This window comes from Centroberyx affinis, unplaced genomic scaffold (genome assembly GCF_046629955.1).
Source record: "Centroberyx affinis isolate AG114_WGS23_722 - 3 ecotype Tasmania unplaced genomic scaffold, CSIRO-AGI_Caff_v1 ptg002009l_1, whole genome shotgun sequence".
Lineage (NCBI taxonomy): Eukaryota > Metazoa > Chordata > Actinopteri > Beryciformes > Berycidae > Centroberyx > Centroberyx affinis.
Genome location: NW_027280352.1, coordinates 15,508 through 31,693, shown reverse-complemented (window position 1 = coordinate 31,693; position 16,186 = coordinate 15,508). Strand labels below are relative to the sequence as shown.

At 45.4% G+C, this 16,186-nt stretch overlaps 1 protein-coding gene across 1 annotated transcript; it reads left to right on the top strand.

Moving 5' to 3' along the window:
• Positions 1-767: 767 nt before the first annotated feature.
• On the top strand, positions 768-14,629 carry LOC139653947 (fibulin-7-like). Its single transcript, XM_071530957.1, has 8 exons — positions 768-904; positions 6,425-6,584; positions 7,232-7,402; positions 8,756-8,931; positions 9,070-9,175; positions 10,531-10,668; positions 10,795-10,930; positions 14,269-14,629. The coding sequence occupies exons 1-8, from the start codon at positions 839-841 to the stop codon at positions 14,627-14,629; spliced, it is 1,314 nt and encodes a 437-aa protein (XP_071387058.1). The 5' UTR covers positions 768-838.
• The last annotated feature ends 1,557 nt before the right edge of the window (positions 14,630-16,186 follow it).

Here is a 16,186-nt window from a genome sequence, read left to right as displayed (position 1 = left end):
TTGTTAGTAAACTTTACAAGTATTTCTTGGTTAAACTTAATGCTTATTGGTATGTAGATTTTACTGAGAATATCCTCTGTTAAATTTACTAGGAATTTCTGTGTGGAAATTGTTACCAAGGTTTTTCTAGTAAGTAAATGTCACTTCACATTTTTCTCAGTGTATGGGACTCATACTGAGCTTATAATGACTTAATCACTATATATACACTATTTTTATCTCACATGTATTGCTATAGGAGTTTCTGAGGTATAATTTCCTGGTTTTGTATTCTTATTGATTACAGTATGACTGCAGATGTTTTTGGAGAGTGATAATCCAGATCAGCTGCTCTGTCATTTAAACTCATCTAACAGGATCCAGACTGCAGGTTCAGGTTTCACACTCACTTTATAGTTTCTGTAATTGCTGCATGTTGCTTTCTGCAGAGGAAACAGACGAGTCAGCACAGCGGAGCGAGGAGGAGGAGGAGGAGGAGGAAGAGGAGGAGGGGGAAGAGGAGGAGGAGAGACGCCTCTGCTGCCACTCACCTTATAATTTAACTCTATTTCTGGATCTGATGGATCAGAAGTGAAGGCTGCTCCAGATGTGGGACACAGACCCCCCCTCACTCACTCTCTCTCTCTGTCTCTCTCTCTCTCTCTCTCTCTCTCTATCCCTCTCTCCCTCTCTCTCTCTCTTTCTCTCTCTCTCTCTCTCTCTCTCTCTCTCTCTGATATTTCTCATGTTCCCTCGAGAAAGGCAGTAGATGTTTCAGTTGAGCAGCAGCTGGTGAAGAGCAGAGAAGAGTCCGGTCCGGTTTCAGTTCCTCACTCGGGTTCAGAGGGTTTTGTCCAGGATGAAGGCTGTTGGCGTCGTCATGGTGATGGTGTGTCTTCATCACCTCTCCTCTTCCTCGGCTCAGGTGAGTAAATCTGCCTGACGACACTGACGAGCACAGAAACACAGATCAGTCCTGACTGTTAACAACATGAAGAAAAACATTTCAAGTTTGTGTTTCCGTGGCAGAAAACCTGTGTTCCTGCTGTCCACAAGCTTTTCACAATTTTATCACATTTCATGAAGCTCTAACAGCAATATTCTGCACTTACAGTCCCTCTCCATAACTTAATAATTCAGCATTAGAATAAAGACACTGTAAAGTAAAATGGGACCAAACATTACTGAATGTGTTTCTTTATTTCCACAGTTTGTCTTCTTTCAAATATTTGTTATTGAGCCAAAGAATCTTATACATACAGTATATTATTGTGTCAATGCTCATTTTCATTTATATGAAAAATATTATAAAATTATATTTACGTATCTTCACAGATACAAAAACATATGATACAAAAAATATAGGATTGTTTCTTGAGATTTGGAACAATATCAAAAACAAACAAACCCAAATGAAAAAGGGAAATTAAAAGTAAAGAGCACAGTTTGGCTTCTAACCTGAAATATAAATATAAACAGAACTGAGCGGACTGTCTTCAGCTGCTCTGAATTACATTTTAGAATAGAATAGAATATAGAATATCTTTATTGTCATTGTACAACGAGATTAAGTTTGCGACTTCCGTACTCGATGCAATAAAAGAACAATAAATAGGTAAAAATAGAACAATAAATACAATAAATATAAACTACAGCTCAGATGTGCAAAGCAGCAACAAATCCAGAACAGTACGGGAATGTAGATAAAGAGTCTCCATAAAACACAAAGTGGATGAATGTATTGATCCCTGAAAACTGAGGTTATTAATACAATATCCAGACAGTAACACAGAATGAAGGAGAGTGGACCCCTGTGTGACTGTACAGCTGATTTGGAGGCAGAGTGCAGTGTGTGTGTGTGTGTGTGTGTGTGTGTGTGAGAAGAGGTAGACAGTATGGGGGCAGTCACACAGTTTATGGGAAAAACTTGGTGGACTGATTCAGAGCAGATATGGCTCTGGGGAAGAAACTATTACTTAAATTAATGCAACATGAATGCAAAAAACTATTCAGCCAAACTCTGATGTTATTTTATTTTATTTACCCGGGCGAGTCGTCTGAGATCAGCTGTTACTCAGTGACAGGCTGACAGAGCTGATGAACCTCTGCAGTAAATCAGCTGATGTTGGTCACATGACCGGAGCTGTGAAGCTTTTGTTCACATTGGAACAGAGCGGACTGTTCAGTGACAGAATACTGAGAACAGTGTTACATATTCTAAATACAAAACTCAGTATCTGTATCTAGTTATGTTACCAAAAACAAATGCGTTCTGATTACTGATATTTGTGCTGGGAAAACTTTAAAACCTGAAATTAATTTCCTGAACTTTGTAGTTTTTCACTTTTTCTTATATCTGTACTTTTATGCCAGTTATGACAGATTCAGAATACACGACTGATTTTAGGGAATTCCTTTGGTTTCCTTATTGATTACGGTTTTAATGAGGAAACTAGTAACCAGGTTTATTATCGTTTTACAATTTCTATCAGTTTTTATTTTAAAACTTTGATTGCATTTCAGTTTAGTTTAAGTTTTAGTTTTCAAAAGTGTTTGCTAGTTTTAATTTAGTTTTTATTTTTCAAAATGTTCAGATTTGGTTTCATGTCAGTCACAGTGTGTGTGTGTGTGTGTGTGTGTGTGTGTGTGTGTGTGTGTGTGTTGGTGCAGTAGCTGTTTGTCTGCAAACTGACAGAAAGTCAACTGGAAAAAAAACTAAAACTATAATTTTTATTTGACTTCATTTAGACTTTTAGTTTAAGTTTTGTCATTAAGTTTACTTTTTATTTAAAGTTCTCGCCTAGTTTTAGTCTTAGTTTTAGTTTCCATTCAGTATAATGTCCTTGCTGTAACAGTGATGTCTGCGTGTTAAAGCGGCCGACCAGCTGACAGCAGGTCAAAGGTCAAAGGTCAAAGGTCGTCCTGCTGTGTGTTTCTGTGAACCAGAGGAACCGGTGGCTCGTTATCTGGCAGGAAGCCAGCGGTGTGAGGTCATCGCCGCTCCGCTCCAGTTCTCACCCGCGTCTGAAAACCTCACCTCTATGTTTAGACCTCGCACCCGAGACCAGGATCCAGTCCAGGATCCAGAGCCTCACCGCCGAGTCTGGATCTGAAGCAGAACGCTGCGGTTTGGTTTGAGGAAGAGCAGACTCTCACTTTTACTCAACTGGAAAAGCCTGTCACTCTCCTGCTCTTACTAGCACCCCCCCCCCCCCCCCCCTTCTCTGGGGGGTGTTGAAAGGCATTCTGGGAAACTGGTAAATCACTAACTGCAGTAGAAGCAGACGAGGCAGGTTGAGGGAAAATGGGTTCAGTGAAACAGTAAATGAGTCTTCATCACTGAATAAGACTGACAGACTGAAGATATGGAAGTGGAAGAGGATCAGAGGGATTTTTCCTTAAAGCTCCTTATCCTCCACTGTCCAGAGTTTTATTTAGTGTCTTTCTGTCCATTCAAAGCTGTGTGTGTGGTGTCATGAACCAAAAACACTCTCAATCCATTTCTCCACGTTCATTTTCCAGCATCTCTCTGAGCCTTACCAAGAACAGGCCGTTTCTGTCTCCGTGTCTTTAAGGCTCATTAATATTAACGACCCCTCCGTTCCCATTGGCTAACCGTTTCCAGAGTGAAACGTGAGACGCCGCGGCCCGGCGGCTACAGGTAGGGAAAACTCTCCGGTAATAAACGATGACAACCGCTCAACCGCTTTGAAAAAAACACTTTGTTATTCTATTATTTCTTACAAAAATGATAATGACTCCGACCTACCTGAACTCCCTCATTCAGGTCTACACTCCCTCCCGCTCACTACGCTCTGCCAAGGAGCGGCACCTGATGCTGCCTCCACAGCAAGGCCCTGAGTCTCTATCCAGACTCTTCTTCTGTGGTTCCCCGGTGGTGGAACGAGTTACCAAACTCCATTCGATCCGCAGAGTCCCTCTCAATCCTTAAGAAAAGGCTAAAGACCCAGCTCTTTAGCGAATACCTTCTCACCTAATGGCCCGGGTAACCAAACAAAAAATAAATAAATAAATTGCTTCTATGCACTCTATGCATTGCCTCATAGCATTGCCTCGTAGCACCTATGTCCTGTTGGACCAGAGCTTAGCTTTATAGCTCTTACTCTCGTCGTTCTCTCCTAACTAGAAACTTGCTTGTGTTGTATGAAAATCTCATGTGTAAGTCTCTTTGGATAAAAGCGTCTGCCAAATATGAAATTGTAATTGTAATAATGAGCAAACTTTTGTGACGCCACAAAGTTACGGAAGTCCAAACAGCTCGTTTAGAGGCTCGCTGCACTAATATGTAGAGATGCACCGAATGATCGGCCGGTGACCGGAACCGGCCGGTTTTCAGCTGATCAGCCATGACCGTGACCGGCAGATCAGTCTCATATATCCAATTCTGTGCCGGTCAAATTTAATACAACGGTAAAAACTCCGCTGTAGACCGTTAATATACGTTTCATCCGTACTGATCTCTGTTCCGGAGCGTTCCGTCTCCTCTCTGCATTTACAAGATGCCACTATGACTCTTTAAATCTCCATCACATTGGGCTGGGCTGCATGGATAACCTTTTGATGTACATAAATGACATTAGGTGTGTTGCTATATAGATCTGTTGCACCTGTTTTGGGAAAGTAAAACATGTTAGATAAAGTGAGATATACTGCAATTCATTTTCATTTGGATTTTATTTGTACAGAAAAGCTCTGTCCAGTAACCTGGAGCACTTTTCTATTTTGAGATTTGTTTGAGTGAAAGTGAGAGAAGGTCCTGTAGTTTTGGAGAAAATATAAGTTATTAATAGTCAATGTTTATTATGAACATACAATTGAATTTTAATTTTCAATTAAAGAAAAGTTACAAAAATGTTTGTGTGTGCTGTCAATTATAGTTCTTAGAGAGAAAGAAAATCGGAATCGGCAGGTCAGACTTTTAAAAAATCGGAATCTCTCCTCGTCCCTCTCCCCGTCCCTCTCCTCTTCCCTCTCCTCGTCCCTCTCCTCCTCCCTCTCCTCCTCGTCCCTCTCCCCGTCCCTCTCCTCTTCCCTCTCCCCGTCCCTCTCCTCTTCCCTCTCCTCGTCCCTCTCCTCGTCCCTCTCCTCCTCCCTCTCCTCCTCGCCCCTCTCCTCCTCCCTCTCCTCCTCCCTCTCCTCGTCCCTCTCCTCTTCCCTCTCCTCTTCCCTCTCCTCTTCCCTCTCCTCCTCCCTCTCCTCTTCCCTCTCCTCGCCCCTCTCCTCGTCCCTCTCCTCGCCCCTCTCCTCGTCCCTCTCCTCGTCCCTCTCCTCGTCCCTCTCCTCTTCCCTCTCCTCTTCCCTCTCCTCCTCCCTCTCCTCCTCCCTCTCCTCGTCCCTCTCCTCGTCCCTCTCCTCGTCCCTCTCCTCTTCCCTCTCCTCTTCCCTCTCCTCTTCCCTCTCCTCGTCCCTCTCCTCTTCCCTCTCCTCGTCCCTCTCCTCGTCCCTCTCCTCGTCCCTCTCCTCGTCCCTCTCCTCCTCCCTCCCCTCGTCCCTCCCCTCGCCCCTCTCCTCTTCCCTCTCCTCGTCCCTCTCCTCTTCCCTCTCCTCGCCCCTCTCCTCGTCCCTCTCCTCCTCCCTCCCCTCGTCCCTCCCCTCGCCCCTCCCCTCTTCCCTCTCCTCGTCCCTCTCCTCGTCCCTCTCCTCGTCCCTCTCCTCGTCCCTCTCCTCCTCCCTCTCCTCCTCCCTCTCCTCGCCCCTCTCCTCGTCCCTCTCCTCGTCCCTCTCCTCCTCCCTCTCCTCTTCCCTCCCCTCGCCCCTCTCCTCGTCCCTCTCCTCGTCCCTCTCCTCGTCCCTCTCCTCGTCCCTCTCCTCCTCCCTCTCCTCCTCCCTCTCCTCGCCCCTCTCCTCGTCCCTCTCCTCGTCCCTCTCCTCCTCCCTCTCCTCTTCCCTCTCCTCGTCCCTCTCCTCTTCCCTCTCCTCGTCCCTCTCCTCTTCCCTCTCCTCGTCCCTCTCCTCGTCCCTCTCCTCTTCCCTCTCCTCGCCCCTCTCCTCGCCCCTCTCCTCGTCCCTCTCCTCGTCCCTCTCCTCCTCCCTCTCCTCCTCCCTCTCCTCGCCCCTCTCCTCGTCCCTCTCCTCGTCCCTCTCCTCCTCCCTCTCCTCTTCCCTCCCCTCGCCCCTCTCCTCGTCCCTCTCCTCGTCCCTCTCCTCGTCCCTCTCCTCGTCCCTCTCCTCCTCCCTCTCCTCCTCCCTCTCCTCGCCCCTCTCCTCGTCCCTCTCCTCGTCCCTCTCCTCCTCCCTCTCCTCTTCCCTCTCCTCGTCCCTCTCCTCTTCCCTCTCCTCGTCCCTCTCCTCTTCCCTCTCCTCGTCCCTCTCCTCGTCCCTCTCCTCTTCCCTCTCCTCGCCCCTCTCCTCGTCCCTCTCCTCGTCCCTCTCCTCCTCCCTCTCCTCCTCCCTCTCCTCCTCCCTCTCCTCATCCCGCCCTCAGGACTGTCCGTCCAATCAGGAGCTGCGGAGCTCTCTGCGGCAGGTGGAGAAGATGCTGGCGGCTCATGAAGCGTCCTATCAGCACAGCCTGCGCTCGCTCAGGAAGAAGCTGAGCGCTCTGCAGAACGGCACCATGGGAGCCGGCAAGACCGCCAGGAACGGTGAGGAAAGAAACAGGAAGTAACATTTCATCACTCAGTCACTCCTGAAGGTTTGAACATCACACTGATCTGAGTTTTCCTTTAAAGGACCATACCGCTGTTTTACATGTTTCAGTCTATTTACTACAACTCACTGACATTATGACTGTTTTCCACAGCTTGTCAAGATGTTTAATGTTTCAGTTTGTTTTTCCGTCCCGGCAGCCGTTTGTTTCAGTACAAAAATCAACTTGCTCACACAACAGAATGTACGTCTCTTTCAGAAAATATTCCCTGAAGAAAAGTTTGTTTTATGAACTAAATTCAGTCGTCTGTGATTTATAAACCGGCTGCGAATGTGAATGAGCCGGAGCAGCAGAGAAGGTTAAGTTTGTTTATCACCTGAACATCTTGAATTTAAAGAAACAGGGAACTCGAGTAAATATTAAAAAACACTAAACAGGTACAGTTTGCTGCTTTGGAAAATATTCTGTAGCAATGTGAAGTCTGTGTGCAGTGGAGTGAATGGGCTAAAACAGCAGTATGGACCTTTAAATAGACAGAAGAAGAAGAACAGCGGGCTGAGAGACAGAAGTGGGCCGGTCTGTCTCTCTCTGGACCCTGACCCCTGACCCCTGACCCCCTGACCCCTCCCCTCTCTGTCCCAGTCTCCTGTCCCAGACCGGAGCTGCCGGCTCACGGACGCAGACTGGGGCGGGTCTTCGCCGTCGGACACGAGATCCACTTCCTTTGCAAGCCGGGCTACGAGCTGATCGGCCCGCGGACCCGGGTCTGTCTGGACTCTCTGAGGTGGAGCGGGCAGCAGCCCATGTGCCGAGGTGAGCCACACCGGACCGACCTGTCCCGCTGGACCAGAGGGAGACGGACTGGACCAGACTGGACCAGACTGGACCAAAATGGACCAAACTGGACCAGACTGGACCAAACTGGACCAATCCCAGTTTGGTCCAGTTTGGTTCACTGGTTTCTGCTATTGAACCAAACCTGCTGCTGATACTGTAGCAAAGTAGTGATACTGTAACAAAGTACTGATACTGTAGCAAAGTACTGATACTGTAGCAAAGTACTGATACTGTAGCAAAGTACTGATACTGTAACAAAGTACTGATACTGTAGCAAAGTACTGATACTGTAGCAAAGTAGTGATACAGTAACAAAGTACTGATACTGTAACAAAGTACTGATACTGTAGCAAAGTACTGATACTGTAGCAAAGTAGTGATACAGTAACAAAGTACTGATACTGTAACAAAGTACTGATACTGTAGCAAAGTAGTGATACAGTAACAAAGTACTGATACTGTAACAAAGTAGTGATACTGTAACAAAGTAGTGATACAGTAACAAAGTACTGATACTGTAGCAAAGTACTGATACTGTAGCAAAGTAGTGATACAGTAACAAAGTACTGATACTGTAACAAAGTACTGATATTGGACCAAAGTACTGATACTGTAGCAAAGTACTGATACTGTAACAAAGTACTGATACTGTAGCAAAGTACTGATACTGTAGCAAAGTAGTGATACAGTAACAAAGTACTGATACTGTAACAAAGTACTGATACTGTAGCAAAGTACTGATACTGTAGCAAAGTAGTGATACAGTAACAAAGTACTGATACTGTAACAAAGTACTGATACTGTAGCAAAGTAGTGATACAGTAACAAAGTACTGATACTGTAACAAAGTAGTGATACTGTAACAAAGTAGTGATACAGTAACAAAGTACTGATACTGTAGCAAAGTACTGATACTGTAGCAAAGTAGTGATACAGTAACAAAGTACTGATACTGTAACAAAGTACTGATATTGGACCAAAGTACTGATACTGTAGCAAAGTAGTGATACAGTAACAAAGTACTGATACTGTAACAAAGTACTGATGTTGGACCAAAGTACTGATACTGTACTGAAACTCCAAACCTCCAAACTACAAGAGGCTGCAGTTATTTGTATTATCTGCTCTGCTGCTGAGACACTTTCTGCCTAGAGGTTAAAATTCACTGATAGTACTGATACTGTACTGATACACATACTGGATCTGTCTGTCTGCAGTACAGATCCAGTACTGCAGTACTGAGACAGATCCAGTACTGCAGTACTGAGACAGATCCAGTATCTGTCCCGGTCTGATCAGGTTCTAACGTCTCGTCTCTTCTCCCTTCAGTCTTCAACAGCACCAGCAACTCCCTGCCCTCCTTCTCTGTTGCTGCTCCTTCATCCTCCTCTTCCTCCTCTCTTTCATTGTCCTCCTCTTCCTCCTCCTCGTCTCCCTTATCACCTTCATCCTCCTCTTCCTCCTCTCTTTCGTTGTCCTCCTCTTCCTCCTCCTCGTCTCCCTTATCACCTTCATCCTCCTCTTCCTCCTCTCTTTCGTTGTCCTCCTCTTCCTCCTCCTCATCTCTCTCATTACCTTCATCTTCCTCCTCCTCCTTTTCCTCTCCTTTGTCTTCCTCCTCTTCATCACTCTCCTCCTCCTCCTCCTCCTCCGTCCGTCCGTCTCACTGTACTCACTTCCTGGGTTCGACCCGCTGCACCTGTGATGTTGGTTTCACCATCTCAGGCCGCGACAACAACATCTGCACAGGTGAGACCAGCTCAGAGAACTTTGACTTCTTAACATTTATTCATCACTTTACACTGAGTAAGTGAACTTTTCCCACTGAGCAATTTTACGTTGATTAGACGTTTAAAACACGTCTAAATGGCCCATAGCTGTCTAGGCTAAATTAAGTTTAAATGGGGTTGAAAAGTGAAAGTTTATTAGATGTCTATACATAGACAATATTATCCTGGACTATATGAGAGCTACGCATAGACGCAATGTTGAAATGACTTCTTGAGCTCAGATAATTATCTTGTAGGCTAGTCTACAGGACTTCTCTGGTGCATATTTTTGGTATTTACAGATGTTTATTCATGGTAATAATGTATTTACTGCTTGGTCTAAAATAGGTCTATACATAGCCGTCTTTTGCTCAGTGGGTTTGTTCCACATTTTTAAAAATCGTTTGGACCGATCTCTTAGCTTTTCACAAACTAAGTAAAGACAGACTCAGCAACACACCTGCCAAGACCCTCAAATTATGGACAAAACTTTATGGCGGATTCTGGGCCCTATATAAATAAACTTGCCTTACTATGCCGCATACAACTGGAACAGACTTCCAAATGATCTTAGACATGCTCCAACTGTAACCACTTTTAAAACTAGGCTTAAAACTTTTATGTTCTCCATCGCCTATAATTAACTTCTTAGCACTTTAACTCCAAATATATGTATATAAATGTGTGCGCCTGGTTTATGTATGTATTTACTTGTATCGACAGAACTTAGATTTTTATACTGTAACACTCTTACTGATTTTATAATGTTGCCCTTACTCTAACTTTCAGTGTTACTCTTTTCTTGTTTTTTAATTTTCTTACTTTAACTTATTTACTTTTATCTTATCCACCTGTTTTTATTTCTCTCTTTTAATCATGTAAAGCACTTTGAGTTGCCCTGTGTACGAATTGTGCTATATAAATAAACTTGACTTGACTAGAGGCAAAATATTCAGCCTGTCCAGATATATATCTGCACCAAGTTCCACATCTCTATGAGTAACTGAGCCTTAGACTTTAAGGGGTTAATACAGCGCCCCCTATGGACCAATCAGCACTGTCCTTTGTGTCCAGGTTATGAGTCACTAAGCCTGTCTATATGCCAGATTAGAAATTAAAAGTAACTGGACTGAACAGCAGCTGGTGGATGTTGCTGCCTGATGTTTTCTATGGTTCATTATGTGGCAGCATATCATTCTGTTAGACTCTGAACTGGGCCTCCATATGAATGCTCACCTTGGATTATGACACAAGGGAAAATAACATCATACCCTGTGTATTGATAAATAATAATAATGATAATGTGCAGTGACTGACCGTCTGTCTGTGTTCCAGACATCGATGAGTGTCAGTTGTTCCCTCTGGGCCGGCCGGGCCGGCTGTGTGTCCATCAGTGTGTGAACACGCCCGGCAGCTTCCACTGCCTCTGCCCCGCCGGCTACGACCTCGCCCGGGACGCCCGCAGCTGCAAAGGTCAGAGGTCAGAGGTCGACCCGCCGGTCAGCGGTGACTCGGTGCGGTGACTCGGTGCGGTGACTCGGTGCGGTGACTCGGTGCGGTGACTCGGTGCGGTGACTCGTTCTGTCCTCCTGTCCGCAGACATCGACGAGTGTGAGAGCCGGATGCACAACTGCAGCGGGGATCAGGTGTGTGTGAACACGTACGGAGGCTTCCAGTGCGTGGCGGTGGAGTGTCCGCGCACCAAGAACGCCACGTACATCAAGACGTCGCCGATGTAAGCTCCGCCCCCCCGACTCACATCCTCCACCTCTGCTGCTTGTCAAAAAAATCCTTTCTGCTTAAACTCTTTAACCCTTCAGTTCTCTATCATGATCATTCACACACACAAGCATTTGTTGCATCTATTGTCTGGGTGCTGTGACCTCTGACCTTTGCATCACAAATCTCCTCACAACTACTAATCATGGAGGAACAGTGTGAACTGTGTGTTAGTGAATAAAGTGTAAATGTGTCTGAAGCAGCTGAAGCAGAGAGCAGCTGAGTCAGCTTGTTGTGGTGTGGCTGTAGATCCATTCAGTAACGTTCTCAGTAAAAGTGAATAGTGTGATAAGGTGGATTTGTTTCCAAATGTAGGTTACTGTGACACAGTAAACTGTCTTGTCTTTAGCCCTAGTCTCTACTCCAAAACATGAAGAGTCCTGTCCACACGGATATTTTTGTAATCGTAGTATTTTCTCTGTTTTGTCCTCCTGTCACATGAAAACAGTGTTTCAGGTCACTGAAAACGGAGCTTTTGGAAAATGCTGACATCATGACCTCAGCTGGCACATGACAGTTGTTGTTTTATTTATATTGAGCAGCGTCAGGAAGGAGCAACAGAAGGACCCGCGGAAGGACCACAAGTTTGTTTCCGTGGTCAGTCCTGTTGGTCTGATGACGTGTTTCCAAGTCAACCTCGCTGTACTTCTCTTTACTCTTCTGCTTGAAATCTGTGATCCGCCTCGCTTTTGAAAAAAGTGACAGAAACGAAGCGGAGCGCTCGGTTCAAAGCAGCATTGAAGTGAAGTGAAGAAGTGAGCACGGATCTTATCCGCTCAAGTTGAACTATTTTACACTCTTTGCGCAACCAACCACAGTGGAAAAACCCGTGATCTGCCGTGCAGCCGGTGGTGAGAGCGGAATCCGCTTCAATAGGAAATAACGACTTCTGAGCGGAAGCCGCTCCACACCGTGACGCTGCGGAGGAGTTTTAAAGGAGTTTTTTCTCATGTTCTCATGGACGGAGAGATTTCTAAAAAATGTGTTTTCAGAAATATCCATATAAGTGTGGACAGAGCCTGAGTTGTAGCTTGAGAGGATCAGCTCAGTTAACCTGAACAAACTGTTAGCTAGCAGAGAAACGACTAGAACAGGAAGTAGTTTGACAGCGGACAGTCAAGGTGTGGGAGGAGGTCGGAGGTCGGGGGGCAGATGGTTCAACTCCCAACTCAACAATCTGACAACAAGCTAAAAGTTTTAGCTTTACTGGAGGAACCTGATCTGAATCTAATTAATATCTTACTCATTTCACAAAATTTGTTGAGACTGTGTTGAGTCGTAACTTTAGGAACGCAGTCCGCTCTTCACAGCTGTGGACCTCCAATATGGCCGCCAGGGTGCGTTGGGTCACCTGAAAGCCCTCGTTACTTGTAATGTTGTTGATCCAGGAATTAAAGCTTATTCTGCTGTTGAACTCAATGGAAATCTCTGGATAAGAGTCACATTGCTGAAATGTAAAATGTTAAATTTAAGCCTCTGAATGAACACTGAGTTGTGAAGTCGGAGCTCGACCTCCAAACTGCATGAGTCAGATTGTAGTTTGGTTGCATAATGAAACGCTGGAGAAAAGAGACTGGAGATGAAATGCAAACAGCCGACCTCTGACCTCTGACCCCTCGCACCTCAACACCAGACAAAGGAAAGATGAAGATTTTAAACCAAACAAAGAGTTTTAATTCCTCTGCCTCCCACTTCCCTCCCAGCCTGCACTTAGCTGCAGTAAATCAGAGTTCAGACTGAGGAGTGTGAAACATGTTTATCACGGCGGTCAGGCATGAAGCATGTTTACCGAAGCCGTGGTGGAGTTCTGTTTTGATTTATTGCTGCGGCCGGATCATAATTACACGCTGCAGCGAGGCAGGAGAGAAGCTGCATGGCAGCCAGATGAATTCTGAATGAGGCGGTTTCCAGTCGGTTATCTCCACGAAAACGTCTTCTAGCAGACAGGGAAGAATCTCAGAAATGTGTGGGTCAAAGGTCACGACTGGTGTTTAGACTTCATATCAGTAAAAAATTACGTCACCAAACAGGACCTTCCTGACAAGTCATTTAGTCTCACATTAAGTCTGAAAATCATATTATTATATCATATCAGGTGAAAAAACATAATGCTGCTTGTTTCCAGTGTCTTTCACTGGTTTCAGGTTTCTAGAAGTGAGTGTGTGTGTGTGTGTGTGTGTGTGTTAATGTGTTGAAACTATTTCACAGGAAAAACAAATTGTCTACTCACCTCACAGCCCAGGAGCATGAAGTAGAACCAGGTGGATGGATGTTCTAAATGTGTCTTTACTGGAGCAGCTAGAACCTGAGGAGTTTTGACAGAAAGTCTTCAGTGAGACAAAGACGATGGATCCTTTGTGTTGGAAATCACTTTGAGACAAACCAGTCGGGTTAAAAACTCCATTTTAACACCAATAAATCATAAGCACATTCATTTTGAGACATTAGTTTGATTACTATAAACAAGAGCAGACTGTCAGCCTCTATCAGCCTCTACTCTGCATCCTCCATTGTTTCTCCACCTGCTGGATCTGGAGGGAAATCTGTTGAACCGGAGGAAACCGTCTCAGTGTTTGTTCTCATGTTTGTGAGCTCAGAGAAAAGGAAAATGAAGGTGAAGTGGCTTTTTTTATTTTAAGTCTGTGGAAGTTGTTTTTCGCTGAGATGTGCAGAAACACTGACTGTGTGCAGAAACACTGACTGTGTGCAGAAACACTGACTGTGTGCAGAAACACTGACTGACTTCAAAACACCAGGAGCAAACTTTTAGATTCTCCTTAAAGACCCGTGAAATGAAAAATAACTTTTTTTTTTACCTTTTTGCAGATGTTGCTGGACTTAGTGTTCACCAATACAATCTGCTGGATCGCTTTATGGCACAAAACAGGAAGTTTATTCCAGTTCTGCTGTTCTAACTTCAGAGTTTCATCTTGATGTCAGGTGACCTGGTCTGAATGCTGATTGGCTGTTAGCGGCTCTTTCTTCTTCTGCCTCAAAACAAACAAGCAGCAATGTCCTCTTGGCACAGGAAGCAACGGGGCTTATGGGAAATATTTGAGAAACACAAACTGCTGCTGAACACCTTTAAAAAAAGAAAAAGACACTAAAACTGACTGCTGTGGGCTGCAGTCACAATGTCTTCATTTCCAGAGATTTCTTTGTCTCACTGTAGAAACTGTACTGTTTCTCTCAGTTTTCAGGATTTTTTTTATTTGTGTAAATAAACTGACAACAACCGAGTCACATAAAAACAAATCCTGTGTAAATCTGAACAGAGTGTGTTGTGGTCTCCAGGCGCTGTGAGAGGAACCCCTGCATGTCGGGCGACGCGGCGTGCAGCCAGGCGCCCAACTCCATCTCCTTCCACTTCCTGTCCGCCGTGTCCAACATGTCCGCCCCCCGCGTGCTGTTCCGGGTGTCGGCGGCCCGGGCGCTGGGCGACACGCTGCGGTTCGGCCTGGCGGGGGGGCGGGGGCGGGGCCACTTCAGCGTGCAGCGCTCCGGCCGGCAGACCGGCACGCTGCTGCTGGTCTCGCCCGTCCGGGGCCCGGCCACGCTGGAGGCCGAGGTGGAGATGAGCGAGCTGGAGCGCCACGCGCTGCTGGGACGCTACCTCACCAAGGTCACCATGTTCGTCTCCCCGTACGCTTTCTAGAGAGGGGGGGGGGAGGGGGGGGTCCACTCCCAGTTCAACCAGTTCAGGGTTCAGCAGTTTGGTGGTAACTTTTACTCAGTAATGTCAGTTCTCCCAGTGAGGAGTAGAGTTGAATTATCCAAAATCTACACTTTATCCCACCACTATTCTATATTTAATTTTCCATCTATTTTCATTTTCATCTCTCTCTGAGCTGCTGAGAGGAGAAACGGTAGAAACGGTAGACTTTATTATAACCAGCTGGTCAGGTCCAAAATATTAGGAAGTGGTCGAATTAAAAGTGAAGTGACTCCATGCAGATGGAGAGGAGGAGGTGATCTACAGGAAGAAGATGAAAGAGTAGAGGAAAGACAGGAGAAGGTGAAGGAGAAGAAGAAAATAAACTTTTGTTTTTTTATCCAGGAGCTGTAGCGGCTGATATCCAATCTGCCAAAGTCCAAAGGGGGGGGGGGGGGGGTGTAACCACTGGGTTTTGTGTTTGGCCGGCTGCTGTCTGTTCAGCTCTTTTGTAAAACTATGCAGACTGTATATAGCTTTGTGTAACATGTTTACTGTAAACATTCAGATTTTGTTTTTGTTTTGTTTCAATATCAGACTGTTTTCTGTTGAACCGGAGGAAACCGTCTCAGTGTTTGTTCTCATGTTTGTGAACTCAGAGAAAAAGAAAATGAAGGTGAAGTGGCTTTTTTTTTAAGTCTGTGGAAGTTGTTTTTCGCTGAGATCTGCAGCTACACTGACTGTGTGCAGAAACACTGTGTGCAGAAACACTGTGTGCAGAAACACTGTGTGCAGAAACACTGACTGTGTGCAGAAACACTGTGTGCAGAAACACTGTGTGCAGAAACACTGACTGTGTGCAGAAACACTGTGTGCAGAAACACTGTGTGCAGAAACACTGACTGTGTGCAGAAACACTGACACTGACTTCAAAACAAGACCTGTGAAATGAAAAATAACTTTTTTACCTTTTTGCAGATGTTGCTGGACTTGGTGTTCACCTGTTCACCAATACAGGCAAAAAAACAAAAAGACCACAAAAAAAATGATTTGTAGAAATCTGATATCAAAATGAGCAGAGTCACATTTCTGTTGACGACTTGCGACAAACAACAACAGACCTGCAACAGAGTCGAGACTCGGCCGAGGTTCTTATTCTGAATTCAGTGTTTCTCCCCAGAGGATTTCTGAACTTTGTCTCTAATCATCTTGCTAAAAATGACATTATGCAACACGCAATAAACATGTTTACAGACATGAAGCTGCCGGGCGTCGAGCCGTAAATCTGATCCTGCTGCAGAGAGCCGGGTTCAGACTGCTGGAGCAGGAATTTAACACTGAGCTGAGAGACAGACTGGAGAGACAGAGCACACACACACACACACACACACACACACATACACAGACACACACAGACACACACACAGACAAAACACACACAGACAAAACACACTTGACATACGGTTTCACACATACAGATATATATATAGACAGACATCCAGACATTCTCACACACACATACCTACAAAACAGACAAAACACATGCAGACAGACAGAAAC